General features: G+C 65.2%; 2 protein-coding genes and 1 long non-coding RNA gene across 6 annotated transcripts; 1 reads left to right on the top strand and 2 right to left on the bottom strand.

The window, feature by feature from the left end:
* Window positions 1-7,778, bottom strand: LOC112663526 (uncharacterized). 2 transcript variants are annotated; one of them, XR_003139314.3, is made up of 5 exons: window positions 7,012-7,778; window positions 5,908-6,551; window positions 3,684-4,017; window positions 2,948-3,571; window positions 1-2,760 (listed from the first exon to the last, which is right to left on the bottom strand). It is a non-coding gene; the product is annotated as an uncharacterized LOC112663526 (long non-coding RNA). The 2 variants fall into 2 exon arrangements; XR_003139313.3 differs by having other exon boundaries at window positions 2,948-4,017.
* Window positions 7,779-7,819: 41 nt separating this feature from the next.
* Window positions 7,820-15,678, top strand: TALDO1 (transaldolase 1). Its single transcript, XM_025452549.3, has 8 exons — window positions 7,820-8,000; window positions 11,283-11,406; window positions 12,634-12,741; window positions 12,886-13,017; window positions 14,628-14,803; window positions 14,907-15,104; window positions 15,208-15,353; window positions 15,490-15,678. Exons 1-8 carry the CDS (start codon window positions 7,904-7,906, stop codon window positions 15,520-15,522), a joined length of 1,014 nt encoding a protein of 337 aa, XP_025308334.1. The 5' UTR covers window positions 7,820-7,903; the 3' UTR covers window positions 15,523-15,678.
* On the bottom strand, window positions 9,894-20,825 carry GATD1 (glutamine amidotransferase class 1 domain containing 1). 3 transcript variants are annotated; one of them, XR_004806647.2, is made up of 9 exons: window positions 20,708-20,799; window positions 19,744-19,820; window positions 19,220-19,325; window positions 18,821-18,928; window positions 18,251-18,345; window positions 17,723-17,816; window positions 17,523-17,634; window positions 17,169-17,427; window positions 9,894-10,439 (listed from the first exon to the last, which is right to left on the bottom strand). XR_004806647.2 is itself a non-coding variant. In XM_035701445.2 (8 exons), the coding sequence occupies exons 1-8, from the start codon at window positions 20,769-20,771 to the stop codon at window positions 17,421-17,423; spliced, it is 663 nt and encodes a 220-aa protein (XP_035557338.1). In that variant the 5' UTR covers window positions 20,772-20,825; the 3' UTR covers window positions 16,506-17,420. The 3 variants fall into 3 exon arrangements, 2 of the variants coding, with proteins under 2 accessions (XP_035557338.1, XP_025308337.1); XM_035701445.2 differs by lacking the exon at window positions 9,894-10,439 and having other exon boundaries at window positions 16,506-17,427; window positions 20,708-20,825; XM_025452552.3 differs by lacking the exons at window positions 9,894-10,439; window positions 17,169-17,427 and having other exon boundaries at window positions 17,519-17,634.
* Window positions 20,826-21,056: the final 231 nt, after the last annotated feature.

Consider the following 21,056-nt stretch of genomic DNA (forward strand, 5'->3'; position numbering starts at 1 on the left):
CAGCCACGCGTCTGTCTCCTGGAGCTGGGGATGGGCTGGCTGTGGACATTCCAAGTGAGGCCACGTACCCCCGACTCCAGTGGGGGTGCCCATGTGTACCCCAGTGGATATTCCCAGGGGGTGAGGGGCCGGGGCGCCCTGCGCACTCTGCGTGCTGTGGTTCTCCCAGGTCAGATGTCCAGAAGGCCCAAGGCCTGTAACTCCAGATGGGAGGGGGACCTCAGGGCGCCCCCGGAGGGGTGGAGGCCTTGAGTCTGAGAGGCCAAGCTGAGGCCTAGCCCCACGCTGAGGGAGGTGCCCGGGAGAAGGGTGTTAACCAACTTGGGACGGGGTGGGTGGTCAGCTATGGGGCGGGAGTGGAGGGGTCTCCCAGCACGGTGGGCTGCACTTGCACCCCCAGGTCCCCGAACCACCAGTGCCCGCCCTGCCCCCTCCACCCTTGGTGGAGGCCTCTGGCACCCTCTGCTGGCGGCTCTGCGCTGTGGTGCCCGGAGGCCCTGGGCCAGACCGGGCCTGTTGATCTGTGTCCCCCACCGCCCCCCAGCAGCCCGTGGACCAACCCTGGCTGAGGCTCTGTGGGGGGCTCATTCCTGGGGTCTCCGTGTGACCGGCAGGGGCAACCACGGGGCACTCAGTGCAAGGCTGTGCCTTGGGGGTTGGGGGTGGACAGGGCCGTCTGTCAGCTGGTGGCCCCTGAGCCTGGCCCAGCCCCAGGCCTCAGAGCCCCGACCACGTGGGGGCAGTCCATCCAGCAGGGCTCGGTCAGGGGGAGCTGGGTGTGTCGTGCCCTCTGGCCACCTCCCAGCCTTGACCACCATGGCCTCCTCTCCCCAGGAGAGGAAGGTCCTCCCCAAGCCCCAGGCTGGGAGACCAAGGTTGGCCCTGCCTTCGCCAGGATGGCCTGGGCTTTGGGGTCACTAGCTTCTGGCTGAGTCGCTTACCTCTCGGGAGCCCCAGGACCTACACCTGTTTCCTTGCACGCCTCTCACTCCCTCTGCCCACTGTCCACAGACCACCGCCTGCCCCATCGCTCTCTGTCCCCTCTGCTTCCTGGACAGCTTGTGGGGGGCCTCATCTCCACGACCCCAGGCCCCGGCTCCCTAGCCCCCTGCAGCCCTGCGCCCGAGAGGCTCCAGGCCCACCAGCCTGCGGGGCCTCTGGGCTCCTGGGAGGGCTTCCCCACCACTTCTGGGATGCAAGTGAGTCACACAGCCACAGGGTAGGTGTGAGGAGTCACCTTGCTCTCTGTCCTCAGGGCATCGCGGTCCAAGGCCGCCAGAGTGGGGGATGACTGAGCCCCACCCTCCTGGGCATCCCCGGGGGCCCGGTGCCCAGAAAGCGGGCTTGCGTGAAGAACAAGGCACAGAGGGGCCGGGCCACCTGCCCGGAGCAGGGGAGGACCTGGCCTCGAGTGTAGTTTGGCTTGATTTGTGTCCCTAACCAGTCACCTGCATGCACGGCTCCGTGCGGCCAGCCCAGGGGCAGTGGGGACGCAGAGGGTCTCAGGTTGCGGGGAGCCGGGAGCCTGGGGGTGCTGAGCCGCCCACCCAGCGTCCGAGCCCAGCTGTGCTGCCAGCAAACATCCCCACAAACAGGGCCCGACTGTCCTGGGGACAGGCCCGTCTTTGTGGCCCTGTCCTGGCCCGTGGGGTCCCTCCGCCCTCTCCCACTTGGGCGGCCAGGCCGCAGAGGGGTTGCTCTATGAAGAGGCTTTTCTTTGTCCTTTCTGTTGAGCTTTTGCGAAATGCTTGATTTGCCTCGAGGTCAGGGCAAGGAAGTCGCGTGGGGAGGCGTCCCTCACACCTGTGTCCAGCCGCCAGAAACAGACTAGAGACCAGAGGGTCACCTGGAGCCATTGGTGGTTGGCGGGGGTGACCCCGGTGCAGACAGGGCTCACGGGACAGGCGGCACTGAGAGAGAGGCTCCGTGTCGGGAGAGGCTCCTCCGACCTCACCGCGGACGGGCCCGAATCCCGGGAGCCTGAGACCGTTCCCGCAAGGGGAGAAGGAGCAAGTTTCTGGAACAGAATGTGGGGAGCACCTTTGTGATAAAGTTGAAGAAAAATTTTCTGTGCAAAACTTCAAAATGAGCTGATGAGTGTGGCTTATCGACGTTAGGGATGTAGCAGGCCAGCGGCCCGGGGAGCCGGAGCCCGACGCATGGGCAGCAGCCGGCCGCAGGCCTGGGGGCCGCTGTCCTGTGGGCGCTCCAGGATCCTCTGGGGGCCCTGAGCTCCAGCGAGCTTCCTAACGAGACCCAAGCATGGTGGAGGTTGAACGGTGTCCACCCACCCCCAGATCCATACAAGATGGGGTCACGAGGCTGGGCCTCCATGCGACATGACTGGTGTCCTTGTAGTTGGGGCCCCGGACACACGCGGGACAGTGTCGTGGGAAGGTGGAGGCAGACACGGTGTGATGGGTCACCTGCCAGACAGGAAGCGTCGGAGATGGCCGGCCACCCGCAGCGGCTGGGGCGCCAGGACCTGGGAACCAGCCCAGCCTGCCCCCGGTCTCCCCCTCCCTGTAGCGGCGGCGCCTCCTGACGGCCCCGGGAGTGATCCCAAGTGGTCACTGGCCGTCGTTGCGAGACCGGACTGGTGCCAACCTGGAATGACCCGTCCTGAAGGCCACTCAGGGCCTTCGTGAGCACGGTCCCCAACCCCCGACCATGCATTACTTCCCGGCCAGCTGATGTAGTTTGGGGATGTTGGTAAACTTCGTGGGGTCCAGAGTCCACGGCCCGGAGTCCTGGAGGCATCTGCGGTGCAACACAGATGTTTTACTAAAGCAGGAGGAGCTGCTCCCTGCCGGCCTGGGGTCGTGGGGGCAAGGGACTGTACACCTCGGGGTGGGGGCAGTGGGGATGAGGGCTGCTCGCGAGGGCGTTGACTTGTGAGGAAGACCCAGAATCCCTGAGGGACGGTGCCGCGGCGCCTTCCCAGTACCTGCCAGGGGCCGCAGGTTCCGGGGCCGGTTACCGTCATCCGTGGCTCCCTCCGCCTGTGGCCCCGTCACAGCCACAGTCCCAGGCACACCCGCAGGGCATAAAGACCTGCCTCTGCCCGCAGATCCCCCTCCAGAGCAAGTGTGGCGGCTGGGAGCTCACTCCCCTTCCACGCAGGACGGCCGCTCGGCTGTGATGTCCTACCCTGGGCCTGGGCCACGCTCGGGGCGGTCGCCGCTGTGAAAAGGGCTCAGCACGCAGGCCCCGTGGACCTCCCCGCACACCCGTCCCATGGGCCCTCAGCTCCCTTCCTTGGACCCCAGGGCCCCCCCAACTCCCAGCGGGGCCGCCCTGCCCGGAGCTTTAAATTGTGATGTGATTCCCCGGACTCGCTTCTTCTTATTGGAACTTGACCTACAGGAACGGAGCAATGTTGTTGCTTGAAGCCGCTCTGCCCAGGGGGGTTTCTGGAGCAGCCACGGGGGACCTGAGGGTGGGTCTCCTCGGTTGCTACGGCTGACGTGAGGTGTTGGGGTTCAGGGGCCGATGGCCAAGAAAGAGTTCTTCAGACGTCTTCAGTTTTACTGAAGGCGGGAGACAGGCCCCGTGGGCAGGAGGAGCCGCCCTGGGGCCCGGGGGCCTGGTTAGACGCGTGGGAGTTGGGAGAGGGCCAGGGACAGTGTTCGTCTCTAGGGAACTTGGAGGCGAGCTTCCCGGGACCCTGAAGGGTCACTTACCGTCCAGTAAACCCTGAGAGTCGCGGGCCCCTCAGAGGCACAGCAGTGCCCCGTGTCTGGAGGCTCCAGGCCGACAGCGTATGCTGGGGGGTCGCACAGATGAAGGATTTTCGTAGGTCAGGGAAGACCTGGGGCATGGGGGGGCTCCATGTGTTGAGCATCTGACCCCTGATTTTGGCTCAGGTCATGATCTCAGGGTCGTGAGCTCAAGCCCCGTGTCGAGATCAGAGTCAGAGGGTCCCGGAGCTCAGGCTCAGGTGAGCTGAGGTTGCCTTGTCCTTGGCCCAGTATTCACAGGGACGCCGCTGAGTCCCTGGAGGCAGGTGGCAGGGACCTGTCAATGGGCCGTCAGCTATGAGCAAGTTTACGTGTCTTGTCACTACTTCCTTTGCCTCCGTTCTCCCCGTGGTGGCCGGGGACGGTGGCTACGTGACCCGCCTCAGCAGGTCACCCCCACCCCAAGGCCTCCAGCCTCACCTGCTTACTCCACAAGCCCCTCCTCCCCCGGCTCAGCTCCTGTCCCCACCGCAGTGTCCTCGCTGGCCTGTCACACCGCCCAGGCCTAACCCGATCCTGGCTAAACCCACCCTCCCCGCTCCCACACCTGCCCGGGGGCGCTGGAGGTCGGGGAGCCTCATGTCCCCCCGGCCTCCTCCCCATGGTCCCTCGGCCTCTTGGCCCCTGCAGAAGTGAAGGGGTCATGAGCCTCCCCCTGTGTGCCAGCGGTCTGCCTGCCTGCCCCACCTGTGTGTGCTGCCCAGCAGCCTTGAGGTCCTGCCTAGTGGCCAAGGCCTCCCCTGCAGGCCTTGTCCCCCCAAGGACCAGGCTGGCCGGGCCCTCCTCCTGTCCTGCCACCAGCCACAAAGGCGCTGCCTGCTCTCTGCCCCACCTGCCGGCTCCCTTCACTGCAGCCCCTGGGCCTGTGCACAGACGCCTCCTCATCCCCCTTCACCCTCCACGGCAGCCAGGCCCCGACAGGAGGCCACACCCAAGGCCCTGGGCTTCCTCCTCCCACCCCGGGGTGTCTGGCTGTCCTCCCCCAGGCAGCTCCTCCCCTGCCGACCCAGCGGACCCGACATCCTATCCTCCCACACCCGGTGCCTGTCCAGGCCAACCTCACACCTGCGCCCCGGCCTCTAGATCCCCTGCTGCTCAGCTCTGGGCTCCCCACCCACAGCAGACCCACCACCACCCCACGGCCACCCTCTGGTCACTGTCCCTGCCCTTCCCAGGGGGTCTCCGCACCCCCTCCAGCTTCCACCCGTGCTCCTCAGTGTGACACCACGCAAGGCCCAGAGAGACCCTTTAAAACCTAAGCTCTCTCGCCCCCCGGTCCCCGTGCTGCAAGCCCTGCCGGCTCGGGTGGAGCCCCTGTGGAGGGCTGCACAGTGTGCAGTGGCCTGCGTGGCCTCTCCGGACCCCAGGCCGCCGGGATGCCTGCCCCCAGTCTGCACAGGCCGAGACCTCTGTCCCACACGCTTGCGTGTCCCAACCCCGGGGCAGGATCGGCCCTGTCCTTCTCAGCACCAGGAGGAGCTTGGCTCTTGGGGAAGGAAGGGCCTTGGGGAAGCTCTGCAGGAGGTGCATGACACAGACATGCACAGAGCTCTGTCCTGCAACTGCGTGGGCAGCCCGCCCAGTGCTCCTGGTATTTGGCCGTTTATCTCGTTTCCTGCCACTGTGTCGCTGCCTTCAAACGTGCAGCCTGGGGCTCGCGGGTGGTACTGCAGGCCCGGCCGGGCCACGGGATGTCGTGGTCTGGCAGGCAACAGGCCCGGAAGCCCTCCTATGAATGCCAGGTTCTACGGACCCTGTCCTCCGCTGCCTCCAAGGCCTATGGGGCGGCTGGAGCTCCCTAGGGCAGCCGCTTGCTTACGACCCAGCCTGACCTGTCCCCAGGGCTCACTGCCCCAGGCGCGCGGGTGGAGGTGCCACCAGGTTCCTGCAGCCCATGCAAGGGGTCCTGGGGGGGGGGCGCGGTTCTTGCCTTCTACTGCCTGGGCCTCCTGGGTCAGCTCTCGGGAGTGTCCTGGGAAGGAGCTGAGCGGGGACAGGCTGAGGCACAGGTGCTGGCCCCCGGCCCCCACCCCAGCCCACCTGGATGGGGTCAGAGCTGCCAGCAGGCCTCCAGATCCTGTCCCCAGACCCCAAAGCTCCTCTGCTCATCCTCTCCTGTAACCCTGAGGCTTTGGTTCAACCCTTCACCTCCTCCCCTTGAACTTACATTGCGAACCCTGGCCCTTCAGAGCTACTGTCCGGGCTTGTGTTGGAGCATCCGTGTGGCAACACAGCGACCTACGGGTCCTTCTGGGCTCCCCTCTTGCTGACTCAGTGCCACTGTCTCTGCATCTGCAAAAAAGGGTCCATGAAGTTCCTGCCTCCAGAGAACTGCCTGCTGTGTGTGGATGCGCACACGCATCCTCTGTCCTCACCCCGTAGAATTGAAAACATGCCGAGCCCTTGCTGGCCTTGGTCAAGGGAGGGCGAGTGTCAGCACAAGGTCAGCAGGTCAGGGTCTCTGCAGGCAAACAAGCCAGTCCTTCCCGGGAGCCTCCCATTCCCTGCCCCTGCCTGGCCACACGTGGGGCACACGTGGGGGGAAAAGCAGAGAGGGAGTGAGCAGCGACCGCTCTGTGGGTGCCTGGGCAGCCCATGCACTCCCATCTCCTGGGTCTGGCCCTGCTGTTAAGAAAATGAAAAGGCGGGGCCCCTGGGTGGCTCAGCGGTTGAACGTCTGCCTTGGGCTCAGGGTGTGACCCTGGGGTTCTGGGATCGAGTCCTGTGTCGGGCTGCCTGTGAGGAGCCTGCTTCTCCCTCTGCTTGTGTCTCTGCCTCTGTCTCTCCACGTCTCTCATGAATAAATAAAATCTTAAAAAAAGAAAGAAAAGAAAATGCAAAGGTAAGCCACAGACATAGAGAAAATACCCACAATACATACACGTTGGACAAAAAAACATGGTCCAGAACATATAAAGAACTAGACACCAGTTAAACAGGACATTGCCTGTAAAACCCAGCAGTTCGGCTTCCTGGGGCGGATTTTGCACGCAGTGCTTTTGGGACAACTGCTGAACTCAGTGTTCCTTATTTGGGACAGATTCCTGGAGTCGACGGCAAGGAAGGGATCCATCCTGTGGCCCTGGATCAGTTCAGAAGATGAGACCACAGGGCGCCCATCTCCAGACGGCTCCTTCCGAGGCGATGGGCGTGTTTGTTCCAGTGTAGGATGGAGGCCGAGGCCAGGGCAAGGCCAGGGGTGAGGGCAGGGGTGTGTCCCGGGCCGGCAGCCCCATGAGGACCTGGGTGCAGGGACTCAGGCCCACCTCACCTGCAGTGGCGCACATGCCCTGCGGGCAGCCTGCATCCCCCAGACTCATGTTCTGCGGGCGGCGCGCCGGCAGCTCCTGTGGGACACAGTGGGTCATGGCCCAGGTTCGGCCTGAGGATCTGCTTGCCCAGGATCTGCCTTAAGGCCTCGGTGGGCCCGCCTCCGGCCTCCCTGCAGGCCCCTCTGCCTTTTCCGGAGCGGGAGGTGATGGGGCGCCCCGTCGGAGATCCAAGTCGGGGTAGGTGGCTGGGGAGCATCACTGCAGGGTCCCATCACTCTGGCAGGGGGGTGCGCGGCTTGGAGCGGCCACACTGCTGGGGGGGTACACAGCTCTGGGGGATACACTGCCCTGGGGCCCACACTGCTCTGAGGGGTACAGCATTCTGGGGGGTACAGCGCCCTGGGGGTTGCACTGCTCTGGGGGCCGCACGGCTCGGGGGGTACAGCACCCTGGGGGGGGCCCGCACTGCTGGGGGGGGTACAGCGCCCCGGGGGTACAGCACCCTGGGGAGGTCCGCACTGCTCAGGGGGTACAGCGCCCCGGGGATACAGCACCCTGGGGAGGTCCGCACTGCTCGGGGGGTACACCGCCCTGGGGGGGTACAGCGCCCTGCGGGCCGCGCAGCTCGGGGCGGGGGCGCATCGCCCCGGGGGCCGCACGGCCGGTGCCGAGAAGCGGCCGCGGTCTGAGGACCCTGGGCTCCCGGGCGAGCGCGGCTCCAGGGCAGCCGTCCTCTGATTGGCCCGGTCGCGGCGGGGGGCGTGGCCTGGGGCGGGGGCGTGGCCCGGGGCGGAAGTGCCGTGGCCCCGCCTTCCCGCGCCGCTTCCGGATTGGCTGGCGCGGCGGCGGCGCGGGGCATTGTGGGCCGCGGCGTTCGGCCTCCGCTTCGCCATGTCGGGGTCGCCGGTGAAGCGGCAGAGGATGGAGAGCGCGCTGGACCAGCTCAAGCAGGTCACCACCGTGGTGGCCGACACGGGCGACTTCCACGGTGAGGCGCGCGGCGGCAGTCCGGGCTGCGGGCGGGCCCGGTGGGGGCGGGGCCGGGGCGCGGGGAGGGCGGGGGCTCCCGGGGTCGCGGCGGGGGCGCGGGGGCGCGGGGGCTGCAGGGACCTCAGGGGCCTCAGGCCGCGCGCCCGCCCCGCCCGGCGGAGTGGGGCCGGTGCAGGTCCGCGGGGGGCGGCCGGAGGCAGGGGCTGCGCGCGCCTCGGGTGCCGGGGGGCGCGGCGGGAAGCGGAGTGGCTGCGGCCGCCGCCCGCCCCGGTCGGCCCCGCGCTGAACAAACCGGATTTTCAGGGCCGGCGTGAGAGTGAGGCGGCGGCGGGGCGAGCCGCGGGGCCCACTTCCTCCCTTTTCTGCCCGCTCACGGCAGCTTGGGAAACAGGCGAGTTCCTCCTTGGCGGCGCCCGCAGGACGGCGGAGCGTCCAGCCCGCGGAGGGCGGGGCCGGCGCGGAGGGGCCTGGCTCGGCCGGACCCACGGAGCCCACGGAACCCACGGAGCCCGGCCCCGCCGCCCCGCCCTGCGCCCTGCAGACCCGGGCCGCCGAGTGGGCAGCGCCCGCCTCCGCGCCTTTCCCTCTTCCTGACGCTTAGAATCATTTAACATCTTTGCTTGGTTGACGGAGCCTTGGTCTGGATGCTTTCCTGTGGTTTCTCCCCAGGAAGGGGACTTGGAGGCCGGCTTGCTCCCCCCCGCCCCCCCCCCCCCGCCCGTTTTTAGAAATCTCTAAGCCTATGTGCTGGTGTTTTTTATTTTTATTATTATTTTTTTTGAGATTTTATTTATTCATAAGAGACAGAGAGAGAGAGAGAGGCAGAGACACAGGCAGAGGGAGAGCAGGCTCCATGCAGGGAGCCCGACATGGGACTCGAACCCAACTCTCCAGGATCAGGCCCCAGGCTGCAGGCGGTGCCAAACCGCTGCGCCACCGGGGCTGCCCGGTTAATGAAGTTTGAATGTTAATTTGCCTCCTGTTGACTTCCTGAGTTGATTTCCATCAACCCGGTGGTCCTCGTACAGGCGCACTAACGGCATCTGTAGTGCTTGTCGCAAAGACCGACACTTGTATCTGTCCAGGGTCAGATCTTCCGAGACAAGGCCATTAACAAGCATTAACGAGCTTCCGGGGAAGTTTCATGTGCCCCAGTTATAATGGAATATGGAAATGCCCTTGGAAAAGGAGTCTCAGCCTATTTCTCAGTATCCATATAGGTGACGGAGTATTACAGGTTTCTTGCAGACTAGTAAGTGATAGATTTTTTTTCCCCAAGACTCAGAGAGAGGCAGAGACGCAGGCAGAGGGAGAAGCAGGCTCCCTGCAGGTGGCCCGACGTGGGACTCGATCCCTGGGCCAAAGGCAGATGCTCCACCGCTGAGCCCCCCAGGGATCCCCCACGTTTTTTATTTACTTATTTTTATTTATGATAGTCACAGAGAGAGAGAGGCAGAGACACAGGCAGAGGGAGAAGCAGGCTCCATGCACCGGGAGCCTGACATGGGATTCGATCCCGGGTCTCCAGGATCGCGCCCTGGGCCAAAGGCAGGCGCCAAACCGCTGTGCCACCCAGGGATCCCCGTTTTTTATTTTTTAATGAATATTAGCACTTTGTAAAAAAAATTAGCATACACCCATAAACATTGCATAGTTGTTAACTTGAGCGTTTGGTTTTGTGGTCATTTTATGAACTGAAGGCTCTTACCTTTGGCAAGTCAGTCATAGGTCACTTGGACAGTATCAGCAAAGCCATGGACAGTCTCCCCAGAGCAATGCCACCCCCCACTTCACATTAAATTTAAAGGTTCCTGGATCCTGAAGCCCATCTGTTGATACCAGTTGAGTATTAGTTTTGTTAAGTTTATCAAAAGTCAACCTTATCAAGGCCTGATTTTTATTTACTTTTATTTTTTTAAAGATTTTATTTATTTATTCATGAGAGAGAGAGCGCGCGCACACAGCAGAGACACAGGCAGAGAAGCAGGCTCCATGCAGGAAGCCTGACGTGGGACTCGATCGGGGTCTCCAGGATCACGCCCCGGGTCCGAAGGTGGTGCTAAACCACTGAGCCATCCAGGGATCCCCCCCAAGGTTTGATTTTTATGTAACAAAAGGCACCATTCAGAGCCTTCCTCCATGAGTTTTGACGTGCCTGCATAAACACTGCTCCAGAGCATTTTCTTTTTCTTTCCTTCCTTTCTTTGCTTGCTTGCTGTTTTTCTTGTAGGCTCCACGCCCAGTGTGAGGCCTGAACTCCTGACCCTGAGATCAAGAACTGAGCTAAAGGGCGCCTAGGTGACTCAGTGGGTTAAGTGGTGGAGTTTTGATTTCGGCTCAGGTCATGATCTCAGAGCCCTGGGATGAACCTCACATCAGGCAACTCGCTCAGCAGGGAGTCGGCTTGAGATTCTCTCTCCCTCTGCTCTTCCCCCATCTAAAATAAACAAACAAATAAATAAATCCTTTTTAATAGAAAGGACTTAAAAGAGAGAATGAGGAATGGGGAGGGGTGCAGGGAAACTTCAGACTCTTCTCCTGCTGTCCCCCAATGGTGACGTTGTACGTGACCGTGTGATGTTGGAACCGGGAACGTGGCCATAGCAGGACACTGTTTACGGGCTGCAGGCATGGCTCCGTTCTCCATTTTGAAACCTGAGTGGGGGTGGGGCGTGGCACTTCCTGCAGTGGTGTTACAACTCGTATAGACTCTTGGAGCCACCAGGACAGCGAGGACAGAGGTGTCCCTCGTGCTCCCGAGAGCTACCCCCCTTCCCTGTTCTTGGCGGCCGCCTGTCTGTTCTCCGTCACTGTAGTTTTGTTATCAAAAGATACTTTGCAAATATGAATTTGCCAAATGGATTTACTGAGCCAGCTCCTGGTCTGGAGAAGTGGTGAGGGTGAGTGGCCATGGGCAGGCTCTGCTGTGACGGCCTCTGGTCGGCAAGCCTGCGAGTGGAGCTCCCCTGGTTTCCTGTCCTCGCCGGCCTGGTCACTAGGAGAGAGTTGCTGAGATGGGAGGAGGCCGTGTGCCCGCCTCACCCCACGGTGGGAACGTCTGCTCCCACGGGGCGTGTCTGACCTCTGGCCGGCATCTGGGTGGCGGTTGTGTTGTGCAAACAGCCTCTGGGACGGGGAGATATGTGTGAAGTGTGGCTGCTGCTGGCTGGAAAGCGTACTTGGCTCTGTCGTGCGTGTAGGGCCCACAGGGGACTCTCCAAGGATTTCTGGGCAGAAGCAGCGTTCCACTTACTCCTGCTTTCCAAAATTGTTTCCCCAGCCATTGACGAGTACAAGCCACAGGATGCCACCACCAACCCGTCCCTGATCCTGGCTGCAGCGCAGATGCCTGCCTACCAGGAGCTGGTGGAGGAGGCCATCGCCTACGGCAGGAGGCTGGGCGGGTGAGCTGGGGCGGGCCGGTGGTCCAGCCTGGCCCCTGGGCGTTATCTCCCTCGCCGCGCATCAGTTCTCGAGGAAGGGGAGCTGGGGGCGTCCTGTTGAGTTTTTTTTTTTTAAAGGTTTTATTTATTTAATCGAGAGACAGACAGAGACAGAAGCAGAGACACAGGCAGAGGGAGAAGCAGGCTCCATGCACCGGGAGCCCGACGTGGGATTCGATCCCGGGTCTCCAGGATCATGCCCTGGGCTGAGGCAGCGCTAAACCGCTGAGCCACCCGGACTGCCCGAGTTTTATCCAAGTGTTATTTGCATGTAGTCAACCTGCGCCCTCGCAAGTGTCCAGTTCAGTGAATGTGGTTTGCAGGCGCATGTACCCCTGTAAGCGCCCCCCAGCTAAGATATCGCCCAGGAGCCAGCAACCAGCGACCTGCTCGTGGTCATCTCATTATCTCCTAACAGCTTTGCTGCAGTGAGATTCGCCAAGTGTGCTGTTCAGTTTGTTCTGGTAAATTTTTTCAGCAGTGCAGCCACGACCACAATCGAGTCTAGAATGTTCCTGGCCATTCACAGTCCGGCCCTGCTCCTGCCCCAGACAGCCACAGACCGGCCCTCCCCGCCCTCTGTGCCTTTTCCTGATGACTTTAGGTCTCCACGGGGCTGTGTGCCTGCCGGGACCTGCCCCGCGCTGCACACAGCCCAAGCGGCCGGTTCCCTTTACCTCTTCCAGACCCTTGATCTTGCGCCCCATGGCGTCAGCAAGGCCTCGGTGCTTTTGGCATCAGGTGACAGGGTGGTGGCCCTTAGTGACGCCTGCCCATGACGCGCAGGCTGGAGCCCGCCCCTGTGTGCCAGGCTAGCGAGGGCCCCGGATGGGGGACCATTGTGGAATACCTCGGGGCGCTTCACCCACCTGCCCAGGGCCCAGGCAGCTTCAAGGGATTGAAAGGATGACGTTTGTCGAGTGCCACTCATGGAGGGATTCAGTTTGGAATGATGAAAGGTTCCGGAGACGGATGGTGGGACGGCTGCACACTGTCAGCGTCCCTGAATGCCCTGAGCTGCACTCCTGGGCGCGGTTAAGATGCTGAATTTTAGGCTCTGTGTGTTCTACCGTGTGGACAAAAGATGAAGGGAAAGGAATTTGCCGCTAAGGAATGAATTTGTTCCGCGGAATCCTGTGCGCTTAAACCAAAAAGCTTTTGACCTAGTTTTTTTCCCTTGAATTTCAGGTCGCAAGAGGAACAGATTAAAAATGCTATCGATAAACTTTTTGTGTTGTTTGGAGCAGAAATATTAAAGAAGATTCCAGGGCGTGTGTCCACAGAAGTGGACGCCAGGTAAGCACGTGGGGGCGGAAGCAGCAGGTGGAGCGCCGGTCTCCTCCCTGAGAAACGGGCCGGTGCTGCTGTTTGCACGTGAACCCGGGGAGGAGTGTGAGTGTGAGGTGGGTTCGTGCCGGGCGCGGCCCCTTGTTCGCACAGGCTGTCGTTCGACAAGGACGCCATGGTGGCCCGAGCGCGGCGGCTCATCGAGCTCTACAAGGAAGCTGGGATCAGCAAGGACCGCATCCTCATAAAGCTCTCGTCCACCTGGGAGGGCATTCAGGCTGGGAAGTAAGTACCCCTGTGGGGACCGCCCGTCGGGGTTCCCGTCCCGGGGCTGGGGCTGCGCGGCTGCGGCACATTCCCCCCTCGGCGCAGAGGCCCGCGTCGGGCTGGCTCACCACCGTGGGGAGCGCAGAGCCAGCTGTCATTGGCCCACCGTGGGGAGCGCAGGGACAGGCGGTCGTCCGTGTTCTTGGCCGGCCCGGCCACCTGAAGGCTGTCAGCGAGCCTCTCCGCCCCCACCGTGCGTCCACTCGGCCCACCTCACCCTCGCCCTGGCTCGGGCCCCCTCCCTCGGCACAGTGAGGAGGTTTGCACACGTGCTGCTGTGTGTCCAGGTGGCGTCCCTGTTGACGCTGACGTGCTGCTGCATCCGCACCCTGTTTTGTGTGTCCACTCACATTTCAGTGGACACGTGTCTGTTCCCGTCCCCGGGTCGGCCCAGAGAGCGCTGCAGTGAACATCAGGCACGTGGGCGCATCTGTGGGAGCGGGGCTGCTGTGCCCGTCCCTCCTGCTCGGCCGCCCGAGGAGCTGCTCCCGGGTCCCCGGCCGTGCCATCTGCAGCCGTACGCACTCTTCCCAATACTTGGGTAGTTCTTATTTTTGTTAGCAGCGATGGGGAAAACTTTTTGAGACTCGTAGACCTTGTTACACCGAGATAGCGCGTCGGGCTGGCCGGCGCCCTTCCCTGGAGCCCTGCGGCCGCTCGTCACTCCGGCACGGTGTCCTCAGTCCCCGAGTGGAGAAATCAGGGTAGCAAAGGCCCGCTGAAAAGACACTGCCCCGCCATGGAAACTTGCAGAGGGCGGTGAATGCCAGGGTTGCGGGCACTGCTGCCAGCAGTCCCTCAGGCTGAGGCCAGTTCAGCGCGGGGTGGACCTGTCCGAGCTGCTCCTGGGCCGCGGTCACCGGCTTGTGAGGCTGCAAGCGCTCGGCAGCAGGGTCAGCAGGTGCGCAGCTTTGCTAAGGAAGCGTCCCACGTTGGCTGCCAGGTGGTGCGGGGCAGGAAGGATGGCTGGGGACACGTCCTTGCCTGGTGGTGGCGCCGAGCGGCCTGGTGGTCACGGAGCTCGCGGCTGCCCAGAGACCAGAGCTCTGCGTGGACAGCCGCGTTGCCCGTATTGCTGCTAACCTGTCCTGTGGCTTCTGCGGCTTTGTGGGGCGGCATCCCCGTCTCAGCCTGGGGGACTCCCGGGCTGCTGGCCCACGTCCATGTTCCGCCTCCCACTCGCGAGGAAGCCCCTCCCGGAGCGTTGCCCCAGCTGCTTCCCGTCCAGTCAGCCCTGTGCAGCTGCCGGGGCCCGGGTACACGGGCCCTGGGAGGGCTGGCACCGGCAGGGTGCCCCCCGGTCCCCATTCCCCGCAGCAGGGCTTCTGGAACGGCACAGTGTGGCCATGGCTGCAAGCCCCCGTGAACCTGCCTGGGGGTAGCGGGGTGGTCAGAGGGGACTCCGCGGTCTGTGGTCACTGTCGCCGGGCCGAGCGTAGCACCTGTGCTGCGGGGGACAGCTTGGTTCTGGCTGCACGGCCAGCGGGCCCGGACCGACCAGGGCCCGTCCACGCTCTTGGAACGCCGTGTAGCCCGCAGCCTCGCTCACACCTGCGCTGTGTCCTCAGGGAGCTGGAGGAGCGACACGGCATCCACTGCAACATGACGCTGCTCTTCTCCTTCGCCCAGGCCGTGGCCTGCGCCGAGGCGGGAGTCACACTCATCTCCCCCTTCGTGGGTCGCATCCTCGACTGGCACGTGGCCAACACGGACAAGAAGTCCTACGAGCCCCTGGAGGACCCCGGTGAGTACCCCGGCACAGCAGGGGGACGGCAGCCCCGAGGGCAACCCCGTGGCTGCCGACCCAGAAGCCGGGCAGGAACCCCGAACACCGTGTGTCGCCCCAGGAGTGAAAAGCGTCACCAAGATCTACAACTACTACAAGAAGTTTGACTACAAGACCATCGTCATGGGCGCCTCCTTCCGCAACACGGGCGAGATCAAAGCGCTGGCAGGCTGCGACTTTCTCACCATCTCGCCCAAGCTGCTGGGGGAGCTGCTCAAGGACCACAGCCAGCTGACCCCCGTGCTGTCGGCCAAGGCGGGTAAGCCCTCAGCTCCCGGGGGTGGCCGCCTCCCCCCCATCTCCCAGGGCGCCCCGTGGGGTGGGTGGGGGGGCGAGGGAGGCTCAGGCGCCCGGTCCCCCAGCCCAGGCCAGCGCCCTGGAGAAGATTCACCTGGATGAAAAGGCCTTCCGCTGGCTGCACAACGAGGACCAGATGGCCGTGGAGAAACTGTCGGATGGCATCCGCAAGTTTGCGGCCGACGCCGTGAAGCTCGAGCGCATGCTGATGGTGAGCGCCCAGGCTGCAGGGCCCGAGGGTTCTGGGGGTTGCCCCTGGGCGCGTGGCGGGGCTGCTGTCCCCCGCCTGCTGTGGCCCCGGTAGGGGCTGGTGCGCGGTTCCCGCATCTGTCACCTTTGTGTTCTAGGACCGCATGTTCAGTGCAGAGAACGGAAAATAGCGCCGTGGCCGAGCGGGACTGCGGACCTGTGTGGAATTGGGGCTGCGCGCACGCGCCTTGTGAGAATTCTGCATTTTCTACCAATCGGGGCAGGGATGGATCAGATTCTATGTGAAATTTTGCTAACTGATTAAAGCAGTCACTTTTCTTGTGCTACGTTCCCGTCTGGCTCTGGCTAGGGTGACCCAGGCCGTGACCGCGCCTCCCCTGGGCCATCAGCCTCTGCTGGGCAGCGGCCTGGACGTCGCAGGTGCCTGCCCAGTGGCTCCAGCCCTCAGCCCCCATGTGGGGACGGCCTGGGGCGCCCTGGCTGTGCTGGGAAGGCTTGGGGGCCGTGATGGTGGTCTGCCTCTAGCACCCACCCCCGCCCCCAGGCTACCCAGGGCCAGCCTGTTCTGGAACAGAGCAGACCGGTGCTGGGGACCGTCTGTCGGCCTCCAGGTGTGGAGGATGCCAGGCAGGCCTCCCTGGGTCCCACTGCAGGGCAGCCAGGGCCCCCAGCCTGGGCTGGGATTGGCTCTGGGGTCAGAGCACCATCTCGCCGAGGGCAGGAGTATCCCAGTACCGGGGCGGACTCCGGGGAGAGGACCCACTGTGGGTGCAGTCGGCCCCCCAGCAGGCCCAGCCTGTGCTGAGCACCACCCCAGGGTGTGCAGGGGGCGGCCGGGCATCCAGGAGAACCGGGTAGGGCTTTGTGCCCTGGCTGTTCCCGGCCCGCAGCTCACAGGCAGGTGGGGGGCCAGCTGGTCAGCAGGCTGCACCCTAGGACCTGGAGGTCCGTCCCACCCACACGTACAAGGTGGTGACTTAAATGGACCCCGCAGACACCCAAATTGAGTTTATTTGGCAGGGCTGCCTAAGCATCTGCCTTCGGCTCAGGTCATGACCCCCCAGAGTCCTGGGATCGAGCCCCACATCGGGCTCCCTGCTCGGGGGGAGCTTGCTTCTCCCTCTTCCTCACCCCCTGCTCACGTTCTCTCAAAATCTTTAAAAAGTTTTATTTTCTAAAGTAAACTCAACACCCCATGTGGGACACAAACCCACCACCCCAATGTGGAGCTGCACGGGCACCCTGATGCCCAGCTTTAACAGGTTCCCGTCACCAAGAGGAGGCGTCCTGTCCCCCTCCCATGACATCCACTCTGGATTTCCTGGATATTGTGGGTGGACAGAGGTCTGGCTTCACGGGCCAGCCAGCTTTAGCAGGGTGGATCCTGTCAAACACGTCCCTCGACATCCAGTCCACGCTGGCCCCACGTGTCACTGTCACACTTTGAAACGACACGCCCACAACACGCCCAGCAAGGATGACAACCAGGGCAGCTCCTTCAGGGGGCAGCAGGCTGGGCTGGAGCCTGAACTGAGTCCACAGAACGCCCCCTGGTCTTGGGCAAGCAATGAGCGCTGTGCCAGCACCAGCGCCAGCCTGGGGCAGCGCTGCCCCCCAGCACCCACAGGAATGGGGGCAGCAGGGGGCACTGTCCTCACCGTACCAGACAGGGTCCTGGGGCCGCTCAGTCTGGCTGATGGGGCAGGTGTGGGTGAGGGACCCACCCCCCAGCGTGCAGGAAGACCAGGGGGCCACGACCCCACAACACGACCCCCATGGCCGGCTCACTGGGACTTGCTCCCCGTGCTAAGCTCACCTGGACTCTCAAGACCCCCTGACGGCCCCTCGCCGAGGAAAGGATGTGTCCCGGGGCTGGGAGGCCGACCCGTCCCCCAGCGTCGACAGCCTTCAGGGCGGACACGTGGGGGCCTCCAACAGTCCCACGGGGCAGGCCGGGGGCCCTGAGGGTCATCAGGGAGGCTGCGGAATGCAGAGGCTGGCGGGCATCTGGGCATCTGGGGGCGGCAGCGGCGTCACTAGCAGGCGGCCGGCTCAGCGGGAAGCCATGTCACTTCCTGCAGGACGGCCGGGTTCCGGTGAAGGGCCAGTCAGGAAGCAGAAGCCGGCCCAGGGCCCCCAGGCTCCCCCAGGGTCCCCATCCTGCCCTCACCGGCTGCCGCAGAGGAAGAGCAGGTTCTGCACGGCGGGGACGGTGGAGCTGGCGTTCTGGCCGGTGACCAGGTGGCGGTCCAGCACCACGTGCACGGCGTCAGGCTCACTGGCTGCAGGAGGTGACGGGGCACAGGCCTCAGGCGGGGCCGCGGCCGGGCACACCCTGACGACCCCCCAGCTCCAGGCTGCCCAGCTTACCACTGAAGCAGGCACCTGCGTCCTTCACGAAGTCCTCCACGACCAGGGACAGGCGGGCGAAGCCGGGCGCCCTGACGAGCTCGTACACGGAGGGCTGCGGGGCGAGGGGTCCCGCCCCAGGTCAGGGCTCGCGGCCTCCCCAGGGGGTGGGGGCGCCGAGGTGACCCGTGCCAGGGCCCGGGGCCCGTGAACAAGCTGGACAGGTGGTCTCAGGCTGAGCCCCCGCTCCCCGCCGTCCCGGCCCCTCCGGCGCCCCCCCACCAGGCTGCCCCACCAGCCCCACGGGGTCGCTGTCCTACAACCCTCCCTACGCCCGGGGCCCCGCACCCAGAGGGCAGCACCGCTTCCTCGACCTGGAAGAGCCGTGTCTCGACCTGAGGCCAGCCACACACCAAGGTTGCCCCCGCCCCTCCCTGTGCTTCCCTCCCACATCCAGAGCCGGCCCGCCCTGGGGGGCAGCGGGGGGGGGGGGGGGTTGGGCAAGTGACCTCACCCCCTCCCGAGGGCACATGGGCAGGTCACACTCACCCCAGTGACGCTGTAGCCCTGGAAGACCCAGGATCGGTCCTCGTTGGTGGCGCAGCAGAGGGCGGCGACGCCGTGGCCCACAGCGCAGATGGGCTCTGAGAGCAAGGGCGGGGTGAGGCTCGGCTCCTCCCCAGTCCTCCCCAGTCCGCTTCTGCTCCCACCCGCTGGCTCCCGGCCCACTGCCCTCGGGGAGGGGGCGCGGGTGAACAATCCCTCTCTGTCCAGGCCGTGCTGGAAACGGGGGACCCTGCTGCCCTGACAAAGGACGCTGTGTGGAGCTCCCGGTCACGGCCCGCTGTCCCTAGCAAGCATCCTGTCCCCGTCCCAACACCAGGCCTGGGCAGCCTGCCACATCCTCACAGGGCAGCCTTTCTCCCAGGCCCTGCAGGCGTCAACCTTGAACCCCACAAGGAGTGAGGCCAGCACGCCCCCCCCCCCAGCCCCCTGGAGGCCAGGCGAGGGCACACGGGGTGGCACTGCGCACACAGGCACCGGTGTGTGCCCTGCGGAGCCCCAGTTCTCAGGATCCTGCAAGGCCCGCCCCGCAGCCCCATCCCACAGGTCACGTACTGCTCTCTGAGCGGAAGTGCTGGAGGATGCGGGCCAGGGACCCGCTGCTGGCCAGGTCGGCCAGGGCCCCAGGGCAGCTGGGAATCAGGAGGGCATGGTACCGGGCACCTGCGGGGAGAGGACAGGGAGCGAGGTCGCTGGCTGGGACCAGCCCGATGCCACCATCTATCACTTCTCACATGGGCTAAGGCCGGGGACCCACAAGCCGTCCTGGACTCTTGGGTGTCTCCCCGGGCCAGCAGCTGCTCTCCTGGAGAACTGTGGGTCCTGGATTCGGGGCTGTACGTGGGCCTGGACAGGCCCGGCACTTCCAGGCAAGCCCTGAGTGCATCAGGAGCAGAGGGAGCACTCGGGGGCCACACCCCAGAGCCCAAGGCCTCCACATCCTGGGGCCCTCACCATCAATGGACTCCAGCTTGGCAGGGCTGGCATATGCCTTGAGGCGGAAGTCCTGCACCCAGCGGGCATTACTCTCGTTCACGTCCACGAAGTCCATGGTCTTCCCCTGCAGGAGCACCCAGAGGCCGCGGGTTGGTGGTGGGCACCCCACTGCCGTGCTGACGGGGCCCCGAAATGCTGACCAGAGCTCGTGGACGAAGGCAGCCAGCCGCCCAGCCCCCTCACCCCGCTCTGCTGCCCCTGCTGCCCCCCCAGTCTCCCACCTCCAAGGGACAGCAGGTGTCTCACTGGGGATGACAAGGGAAGCATGCAAAGTGACAAGCATGCTGCTACGACCCCCAAGTCCCACGCCAGAGAACAGGTGAGAGTCCCCTGGGGAAGGTCCGTGCCACCCTCGCTCGTGTGTGCAGCCTCATGGTGCCACCGGGGTCCTAACCCTCAGCCCTGACACCTCCCGGGGAGTGACAGCCGTCTTCCCAGCCTCGCCCCCAAAAAGCAGGGACTCCTCGGTCAACCGGACTCACCCCAGGGGTGGCCACCTGCAGGTTGAAAGCGGCGCTGGCCAGCGTGAAGCAGTGCAGAAAGGACGGGGCGGACACACCTGTGAGGCGAACACAGCTGGGGCCACTGGGCCTGCGGCAGGAGGGGCAGGAGGGCACAGCAGGCCCCGCGGCAGCCGCCAGCCTGCCCTGACACCCTGCGTGTCCTGGGGCCCGACCTCGCCCCCGCGCCCCAGCCCAGGGGGGCTCTCTCCCCAGCCCGGCCTCCAACACTCCCCCGGCCCCCCAGGCCAAACCAAGTGCAAGGTCCGCCCCCAGCATTCAGCCAGGGACCGGCCCCAGGTGGGGCTGTGCGGCGCGGTCGGCTCGGGCGCATCCCGACCCCCACGGACACCTGGCCTCTGCTCACGGGCTCCGGGCCCTGCCCGCACCCCAGGGCGGCTCGCAGCCATCTTCCGCTCACTTCAGGCCCAGGGGCTTCCTAGCCGCATCCCCCCACCCTGGGCCCTGCCGCTCACCCCACCCGCACCTGTTCTTGGGCATCACTCCCAGGGCACCGAGTCACCCCCGGCTCTGCGTGGGTCTGCGGTCAGGTCTTTGCTCACGGCCTCGCCCCCTCCGCCCGGGGTGCCCCGCGGCCCCCAGGCTCCCCCAGCCCCCGGTGCACACAGCGCTTGGGGCCCCGGGGCTCGGCACAGGGACCCCCTGCCCCCCGGCCCTGCCCCCACCCGCCCCCCGCCCCCTTCCCTCCCTCCTCCTCGACCCCTGCCCCCCCGTCCCCCTCCCTCCCCGCCCCCTCCTTCTCCCTCCCCCCATCCCTCCCCTCCGCCTGCGGGGTACGCGCGGCCGGCACAGGCGGGCACGGGGGCCAGGCTCGTGGCGCACCTGCCCCAAGGCCCGGGTCCCGCCGGCTCCTCGGAACCCCGGGCGGCTGGAGGCGCACGGAGCCCCCGGGGCCCGCGTCCCCCCGCAGGAGCCCGGACCTCACCCTCGGCGGCGCCGCTGGCCACCAGAAGACAGGCGGGCCGGCCCGGGAGCCGCTCGGACGCCATGGCTCCGCCCGCCCGGCGCCGTCTGCGCGTGCGCGGGGCGGCTCGGGTGGTCACGTGCCGCGCGCCCGGGGGCGGAGCCTCAGCGCCCTCGGGCGCATGCGCCGCCCCGCCTCCTGCCCGCCTCCGCCCCCCGCCCGGCTCAGGGCCGGCTTCGCCGCCGCGGCGTCGCGGGCCCCGCTGGGTGGACGTCCGGGGGCGCCCCGGGGTGCGGGCGGTGCGGGGCGGGGCGGGGCGGGGCTCGGCCCTCGGCGGGAGCGCGAATCAGGGACAGGACCGCATGCCCGC

The sequence above is a fragment of the Canis lupus genome, chromosome 18 (genome assembly GCF_003254725.2).
Source record: "Canis lupus dingo isolate Sandy chromosome 18, ASM325472v2, whole genome shotgun sequence".
NCBI classification, from domain to species: domain Eukaryota; kingdom Metazoa; phylum Chordata; class Mammalia; order Carnivora; family Canidae; genus Canis; species Canis lupus.